Raw genomic sequence first — 9,496 nt, forward strand, 5'->3', positions numbered from 1 at the left:
TATTCATTAGACAAATACCACTAAAAGAGTCGCATACGACATTTCTGAAAAAAAAAACAAAAACCAGATCACATATATACGACGTGATTCCTATAGAAGCCAAATTTTGTTGTTATTTTAAGGAAATAAAAACCACATCATTTCCTGACCAAACAAAAAAAAATCCACATAATTTCTCTCACCAAATATTTCTTTTCTCTACTTCCATTTAAGCTAGTGCGGATGGATAACTATGTGGTGGTTTGAAGATGACATCCTGAATATTTATCGTATTAACTATGTGGATGGAAGAAATAATCTCTAAATATAATATGTTGCAGAGGATAAGTCACCTTGAGCTGAGTAAGGTTTGTTTCCAGGGCGAAAGAGACCTTGATGGTCAACCTTACACCAAAACAAACCAACTTTGCACCGAAACAGACCATGCTTCTTTGCAACGCGTTGCCTTCCTTGTTGACCGTTCATACAAACCCTGAGTTTCCAAAGTAGCATCTTTTTATGAAAGGCCAACGTGGAAAACACATTGAGTATCGACGTCCGTCACCGACTCAACAGGGAGTGTGGTCTTCAGCCGGATGAATCTCACGAACGACGACGACGTTAGAACCATGTTCTCCATCTTTGGTCAGTACTAGAGGGTCGATCGAGTTGGATATTTCGTTGGTAAAATCTATTGAACATATTCAACAAAATTTGATCCGGCCTAGGAACTATGAAGAGATCAGGGCACTAATGGACGCACCATACGAAGACATTAGTTTAGATGATCTGTGATGTTGTGCTATGTTTTATTTAATTACGTGTTTTATTTTATTTTTATTATGAGTTAGTTATATGTTCTCCAAGCACAACATGTCTAGATCATTCGTCTCTTGAATGGCAGCGATCTTTGGCCTGAATCTGGCAGGATGACTCCCTAAAATCTTCTTGACAAGATATAAGAGTTTCAAACCTTGAATGTATGGCTTCAATATCTTCATCCTTCTTCATTCTGAAGAGCTCATATTGGTGAACAAGCGGATTTGCCATGGCCTCTTTGACTTGTTGATTTCCTTCATAAGTAGAGAAAAGAGACACATATATGGATTTTACTGTAGATTTGTCTACAATCTTCATATACACTGCATGCGGCAAAGCATCCACTTGTGTTCCGCAAACTCTGTGTTGGTTCTTGTACATCTTCTTCTGAGTGACAGTCAGTCTCCTTTTATCTGCCACTATACCTTCTTCATCCACTTCAAAGTTGATTAATTTTTCAATGATATGTCAAAGTTCATCATCAACACCTATGACGTAACTATACATTTTTATTTTCCACCAATTTTTTTTTTTTTGTAGCATCTCTATTAAATGATGGAAATTTTCCAAAATAACTATTTTTTTTTTATCAGAGTTGGAGGTGTTGTTGACATTAGGATTTGAAATTTCACTAACGGAAGACATGTTTTTCGCATTGGAACTTTATTTGTGGAACGGTTAAGTGGCAAAGCATAGATCGTGTTCTGATACCAACTTGAGGTGAGAAAAACACAAAAGGGGGTTGAATTGTGTTGGCTTTTTATGGTTTCTTTTTCTGAATGTTGAAAAACCTGGTCAAAATCTGATGTATGAATATTCTGACTCAGAGTGTTAATGTAGCAGATAAAAAAAAAAACACAAATATAAGGAGTCAGAGAGAGAAAGTAGACACAATAACTTTATACTGGTTCCTCCCACAACACAGGAGTAATCCAGCCCCTTACACTTCTAAGGGATTTCACTATAATCACACAAGATTACAAATTGCTCTAGGACTAAAGAGACTTCCTTTCTTAAGCACAACTGCTCAAGACTTCCTTTCTCTAGGACATTGCCTAAAGACCTCCTTGATGAAGGACAACTCCAAGTGACTTCCCCTTGCTCAATCACAACTGATTGATACTTCCTAACTGCTCAAGGATTTTACCAAGAGACTTGTATGCTCAAGCATGTAGGCGAGAGACTTTCTAAATGTTTACAACAGTAAACAAGTTAATTTGTTCTTACATTGGATTTATCAGTGGTAGTTTAAAATGAACTAATGAACAGACTCATAGGATTTCTAAGATATAAACTTCAATATAGAAATCCTAAGTATTTTGTGCTATTTGATTTGATAAAGTAATGGAACAGTAAATTAGCAGAGTCTTGTTGATCTTCTTTAGGTCTTCAGATCCTTATATAGGCATTTAAGAGACGTTGGAGAAGAGTGTTAGTGCAAATAGAGTCGTTGAGAAGCTTCAATCAAGGATGTTGGCTCTTTGTCTGATATGGGTAATTTCATTAAATAGTACTTTTAATTTCCTTTGTTGAAAGTAGAAATATCTGTTGCATTCCTTTTTTTCTTGAGGTCATTTGTCTGTTTTCACACGTAGACAAAACACGAAAAAATAACTACTATATCAGATACTATGATAGGGACAGTTCACAAAAGAAAACAAATCCCATGTGGATTCTGGGTCCCTCAGGATTTTCTCAAATATGAGGGTCCTCCAAGTATGGCAGTCAGCTTCTGAGTCTGATGACCTTCACAAAATTTGTTGAGGTAACTCTCTAGCTTCTGCAAGGCATCCTTCTTCTAAGGACATTGACTTCTGGTTGACCTTTCTTTAGATCTTCTACCATTGTCTTCTAAGCTTCTCTTGATCCTTCTGATGCTCTTCACATGTTCATTCTTCAATGATAGATTCATTCTTTGATTCTGCAGACTTGAACATATGTTAGTATTCCAATTGTTCTTCAATGCTTTGTTATCATCAAAATCCTAGAGGAATTGTATGAACCATTCTTAATCCAACATATTACTTGGTGATGCTTTCACTTACCTTATTCCTTTAAGGATTGTAGTCTTGTGACAACTCTACTTATTCAATTAATTTAGTTTTCTATATTTTCAATTATCTTCATCTTCATTTCCATTTCCATGGTTCAGCTCACCATGAGCTAAAACCCTTCGAGTGGTTTAGACATCTTGCGGTTATGATTTATTAATTTCGTTACGATATATAAAGTTGTAGCGCCATGCTTTGCTCAGATAAATTATTTTTAACTCAAAACCATTAGAAGTTAGTCCTGACAACCTTTACTTCTAATGATACAACTCGCTTACCTTAACAAATTATGGATTGGAAAATGTTTATTTGATATGATTTTGCCCTTAAGCACCATTGAGTGAAATGGACTAGAATCCTGATTGTAAAACTGACGTTATAGGAAGCTATTGCTCTGTTAATCTCAGTTAGCTTAAGAGGTTAATAAATAGACATGGAACTTAGAATCACAAGAGTTAAACCACTGTATAGCTTAATATTACATTCACTATAGGGTTCTTGTCGTATGGCAAAAGAATTTGTATAGCCACACCTCTGAATGATATGGAAGGATCCTGAACCAAACCAACTGCACGCGTTAAGCACCATGACTGAGAATCGATTGGAGATAGTTCCTTTATCTGGTGATAGGGTAAAGGGGTGATGGTCCGCCCATGAAGGAGGTGACTTCATGTAGCTTAACATGACGGTTCCTATTGACCATTTGGTTCGCCATCAAGCCGGTTATGAAAGGTATAGCTCTATGGATCACAGAGTTGCTTGAAACTAATAAATGGCTGCAGCCCTATGACACATTATAGTTGTATCAAGATATGTATTGTTGGGTATCTCAGAGACTAAAGATTCTTTGAACCGGCTATAGCTTTGAGCGACACATGCTACTATACCTAAGCTATAGCTCTGTAAATCGCAGTAATGTTTTATCATGACTGAACCTTGTTCTAAACCACACCTTCCATCTTGAGATTTTCTAAGGACTTTAACTGCTTTCCTAAGCTTAACTTTTTACTTTTACTATTGCGACAAATGTTTTATTTTATTCTTCACCACACAAGTTTTCTGCTGAAAAGCTATTTCAAGTTATAGCGCCACAGTCCCTGTGGGATCGATATCTTTTTATACCATAACTTGGACAGTGTATACTTGCACTTGATTTTTCAATCTTAAAAGAAAAATGCTAAATGACACGACAATATTTTCATGTTACACACGCGAATGTGGTATCTTCACTTGGTGGACCCTATCGAACATGTTTCTCTCTATTTCAATGTTGTGTTTTTATCTTCATATCCTCCTTTTATATTTTCAGTCGATATTGAGACCTGCTATATCATATTTTTGGCTCGTAATTTACAGTGGATATTTAGATGGTTTACTGTGAAAGAATACTTAGATGGTTTGATGATCAAATCTACTTTCTTTTTGTTAATTTTACACTGTAATGATTAAAAACGAAAATCAAAATATATTTTTAACAGTTCAAGTAAATAAGTTAGCTAGCCATGCACTTCCTGCAATGGTACATCTTTCACCCTCTCACCTTTGTTGTGCTTCATCACTCTAATCTCTCTCTCTCTTGCTTAGATGAAACAATTTCATTCTTTATATGACCGTAAAGGACAGCAACAACAGTAGGAGCATTTTTTATTTGCCTTTATCTTTAATATTAAAATAATTAAAACAAGCCTATAAATAGTGTGTTTGTAAATCAAGCATGAGTTCATGTGTTTTGCACGACAAAACCTTCGTTACATATAACACTCCTCCTTCATAGAGAAAATAAAGTTTAGGTCTTCGAAATGGTTTCTCATTAGGAATAAGGTTCGTTGCCTTTTTATCAATAATTTTCGTCATTAATTTTGAATTTTTTGAGTATCGTTATGGAAGAAATATAGAAGCTTGGGTAAACTAAAAGTATTAATGCTTCAACTTTTGTATATTATAATGGAAGACATAATAGATGTATCATAATAGATTATTTAAAGTGTATCAGAAGTAGAAAGGTATATAAAAATGAAAATATATGAGATCCCCAGAAAGAATTTCAATAAATAGCAGCTACATAGGAATCTTGGCTGCAAGGCAAAGTTCATTCTTCTTGTGTTGAGTGAGTCCTGGCCACCTTTCAGTATCAATATCTTCCTTTATCAGGCCATCTGGTAATTCCCAATCAAAGGAATATAGAAGATTGGAAAGGATAAGTTCGAGTGATGCAACTGCCATAGACATACCTGGACAAATTCTACGACCGGCTCCAAAAGGAATTAGTTCAAAATCTTGTCCATGAAAATTTAAAGAACTTTCTAAAAATCTCTCTGGATAAAATTCTTCTGGGTTTTTCCAAACATTTGAGTCTGTATGAATAGCCCAAGCATTCACAAACACTATCGCCTTTGCGGGAATTTGGAAGCCATTTATAGTGCATTTTTCAGTTGTTTCTCTTGGCGCAAGCAATGGGGCTGGCAGGTACAATCTCAATGTCTCTTTTATCACTGCCTTTAAGTAGGACAAATTTCGTATATCATCTTCATCTATAAATTCTTTTTTAACTCTTGAATTCCTAATCTCTTGTTGTACTTTCTTCATTACTCTTGGATTTTTTATTAAGGCAGTCATAGCCCAAACTGCTGTGGCAGACGTGGTACCTGTTGCCGCTACAAGCATATTCTGCATATAAAGAATATCGATCAGCTATATCTATATACTTAAGAAAATAACATACAACCTAAATTATCAACTAACGCAATTAAATAATTAATTAAAAGAGTGCATAAACAAATCTTATTATTATTTGAATTCTCTTAACTTTTTGTTATCTCTCTCTCACTCACTCACACAAAATATCTTATCCTCCCCCCCCCCCCCCATACACACATTTCTCCTTTTCTTCTCTGTCATCTCACTTTCACATTTTTTATTACAATTTATATTTTTCTTTATTTTAAAAAATTATTGTTTTTTTTCATCTCACTATCACGTACTATTTTTCTCTAATTTCATTTTTATTCTTTTCTTCATTTATTTTTCACGAACTTTTACTCTACTTTGTTTGAATCTTATATGAAAAATATAGGATCGGGATCAATGTTTATCACTGCTGCATAAAATTATACGACATCAATTACGGGATAATTATAATTTATTATAAAAATCATATACGAAATAAAAAATGTCAATGTTTGTCATTGGTAATTATAATCATCTATCAATTATATATTTAATAAAATAACATACATGAATTATGAAACTTACTCAAATTAATTAACTAGGAATAATTTTGTTGAAATAACTAAAATATAGCTAAACTCTCTATCTTTTATTCCACAAAATCATGTTCTTATTTGAATTCTTCTAACCTCTTTGCTATATTTTAAATAAAATGAGAATAATAGTAATTTATTATAAAAACATGCACGAGACAGTATCTTTAACAAAAACATGGATTGTGTTAGTAAGTTTTATATGAAAGTGTCTACCAAAAAAAAAAAGTTTTATATGAAAGTGAAAAATAGCTTCATTTATTTCATAATAATATTTTATAATAATTTTTTAAATCTTTATTATATATTTTTTTATTTAAATATAATATCAATCTTAATTATAAAATAAAATTCAGCTGTGAGAATGCACCAATATTTTGCTAGTTAGTACTGAAGTGTACTATTTAAAAATATATAGTTTTAGTAAAATTCATACTTTAAACATCACCAATTTTGATACATTATTATAAAATGATTATTCGATATTTGAATCTTCAACCTATCATATTCTAAATAGAGGTTTGCAACCACAGTTGCACAAATCATATAATTATTTTTTTTAATGTATAAAAGTTCACATTAGAACATTCTTGCATGAAGTAGATTTTAAGGATTTAACCAAAATTAAAACAAAACCAAATTGGAAAAATAAATCAAGACAACATACCATGAGGACTCCTTTAATGTGATCAAAAGTAAGATCAATTGGAAACAAACGTTCTTTCTTCAATTGTAGCAAGACATCAACAATGACCTCTTCATCATCTTCATGTTGTCTATTTGGATCCAAATGTTCATCAATAACCTCCTGGTAAAACTCATCCATCTCCTTAAAATTTCGTTCGAGACGTGCACGAAGGCCAGATAGGTTATCAATCCAACCTGTGAATGGAATATAATCAGAGACAAAGAAAGCTATCAACATGGCCTCAAACTCATGCAACATTCCATGGAATTTACTCCTCTTATTAGTTCCTTCATCTTCATAACTCCTACCGAAAGCAATCCTACAAATTATTGTACTAGAGAGAGAAGTCAATATCTCACTCAAATTTGTAACAATTGAAGAAGCAGCATGATTAGAAATATTTTTTATCATTTGCTTCACCTCAAACTTTCTTATAGAAGAATAATATGACACACGCTTCGCGCTAAATATATGAATAACACAAAGTTTTCTTATCTCTCTCCAAAAATCACTATATTGAGAAAATACAATTTCTGACCCATTATAAGATAATCTTTGCTGGCCATATAACATAGGTCTATTAGAAAACACATGATCATTATTTTTAAATATCTCTTTGGCAATTTTATCTGAAGAAACAACAATTGCTGGCCTTAAACCAAGTTTCAAGGAAAATATTGGTCCATAAATTTTTGAAAGTTTTGATAATTGAAGATAAAGAATAGAATTGTCAAGCTGATGAAGATTCCCAATTATGGGTAGGCCTCTAGGCCCAGGTGGATGACGTGCATTAATGTTTCTACTACGTTTCAGGAAGAAGAAAAGTAATGGAAAAATTAGGCACAAAACAAGGAGGAATGGCAACATTGTCAAAAACTAGGAGAAAAATGCTTTAGTTGTTAACTTCAACATTGAATAATATAATATACGTACTCATATATATATAACCTGATTTTGTAGACCTCCATATAGGTTAGTATTCTAGAAAGCCACACAATTTTTTTAACCTTGCGGATAAGATAAAGTAGGCGCTTTTCTACACTAGAAAATATAGCATAATTATATCAACTAGTACTTGAATCCGTGCGATGTACATGAAGTTGATTATCTTATTGAGTGATAAATGTGGTGGTTGATTATGAAATGAAATAATAGTTGTTGTTGAGCATGAGTTAATGCTTCCAAAAGATGACAGCAACAACAATCAAACAATATCCTATTAAGTGGGGTCGACTACATGGGCCGAAATATATCATATTATTCTATCATAAACCATATTTAGATTTAACTCGTTAATTTATAAATCTTTTCTAATAGTTGTTTTTTAGTTTTTATAGGTCTTCTCATATCTCTTGTAATATGACTATCATCTATTTGATCTACTTTACTTACTACAAAATCCATAGGTTTTCTCTCAAAATGTTCAAACCACGTAAACCTATTTTCCACAACAATTATACTATAGGTGCTACCCAACTATCTCAACAATGTTGTCATTTCTAATCTTATCTCATATGATCTTACCACACATCGAACATAACATCCACGTCTCCGCACACTCACTTTATATTCTTGTGTTGGTTCTTAACCGCCTAACACTATGTTCCATAAAACATCGTTGGTCTAACAATTGTCTGATATTTATTTACTTCAACTTAAACGGTGCGTTTGTATCACATAAAACACTTGAGGCTCTTCTCAATTTCAATTATCCAACTTGAAAACGATGATTTATGTCTGCTTTTATTTCTCTGTCATTTTGTATAATTAAATGAACCCAATATATTTAAACTGTGTAACTTGTATTACATGATCTCCATATGTCACCTCTAAGGTTAAACTATTTTTGCCTTTTGCAGAAATTACATTACATATAATATGTCTTGCTTCAACTTTCTAAGACTTGTCTCCAAGTCTCCAACATCCCATTCAATTGCTCCATCAACTCTTCTATTAAGACTACATCATCTGCAAGATGCATACATCTCAGTGCTAGTTGTTGGATGTGTTTCGTAAGTACATAGGGTTTACCCTTGGTTCATTCCTTGTTATGAAAAAATCATTGAGAATGCTTCCTAAAGATAAACAATAAAACCCCCAAAGTAATTTAGACTCTATATTATCATATCAGAAAGATTACTTATAAGAATTATTTAAAATCTCTTGCAGACTCCATTACAATATATAATACATATATGATAGTAGAAAAATAATATGGAATTTACGTTGAATAAGATAAAAGAAAATATAGGTTCAATTAATTAAAATGGATATAGAATTACAATATTAACCCTATTTATGGCTCCGAAAAATTGGTTCAAGAGACTCAGAAACTTTTATATACAAGATAAGATATCATTTACAAAAAAGCAAAAAATTAGGATGGAAAATTGTAACAACTTTTCGGGTTTCAAAAAGTTGTCTAAAAGATTTGAGAACCTTTATATATAAGTTAAGAGATCATTCAAAAAAATGCAAAAAATTAGGAGAGAAATTTGCAACAACTTTTTTGTCTCCAAAAAGTTATCTAAAAGACTTACAAACTTTCATATAAAAGATTGTACATACGTAAAAGTGTGTGTGTACACACACACATGTATATATAGAGCAGATGTCAAATTACACTGTTGTAATGTTACATCACTCAATATAATTTTACTTGATACATATTTTTTCAAATTTGACTGTTAGATTGTAAG

The 9,496-nt window shown here is 32.5% G+C and overlaps 1 protein-coding gene across 1 annotated transcript; it reads right to left on the bottom strand.

Annotated features, from left to right (window-relative positions):
* Nucleotides 1-4,825: 4,825 nt before the first annotated feature.
* Nucleotides 4,826-7,693, bottom strand: LOC25491647 (cytochrome P450 83B1). The gene is made up of 2 exons (XM_013599635.3): nucleotides 6,777-7,693; nucleotides 4,826-5,516 (listed from the first exon to the last, which is right to left on the bottom strand). The coding sequence occupies exons 1-2, from the start codon at nucleotides 7,662-7,664 to the stop codon at nucleotides 4,908-4,910; spliced, it is 1,497 nt and encodes a 498-aa protein (XP_013455089.2). The 5' UTR covers nucleotides 7,665-7,693; the 3' UTR covers nucleotides 4,826-4,907.
* Nucleotides 7,694-9,496: the final 1,803 nt, after the last annotated feature.

Source organism: Medicago truncatula, chromosome 4, assembly GCF_003473485.1.
Source record: "Medicago truncatula cultivar Jemalong A17 chromosome 4, MtrunA17r5.0-ANR, whole genome shotgun sequence".
Lineage (NCBI taxonomy): Eukaryota > Viridiplantae > Streptophyta > Magnoliopsida > Fabales > Fabaceae > Medicago > Medicago truncatula.

Excerpts from the sequence above, each read along its gene's own strand:
- LOC25491647 (XM_013599635.3), bottom strand. The coding sequence starts at position 7,664 with ATGTTGCCATTCCTCCTTGTTTTGTGCCTAATTTTTCCATTACTTTTC. Across the intron at positions 5,517-6,776 it reads ACATTAAAGGAGTCCTCATG|AATATGCTTGTAGCGGCAAC; the intron begins GTATGTTGTCTT and ends CTTTATATGCAG.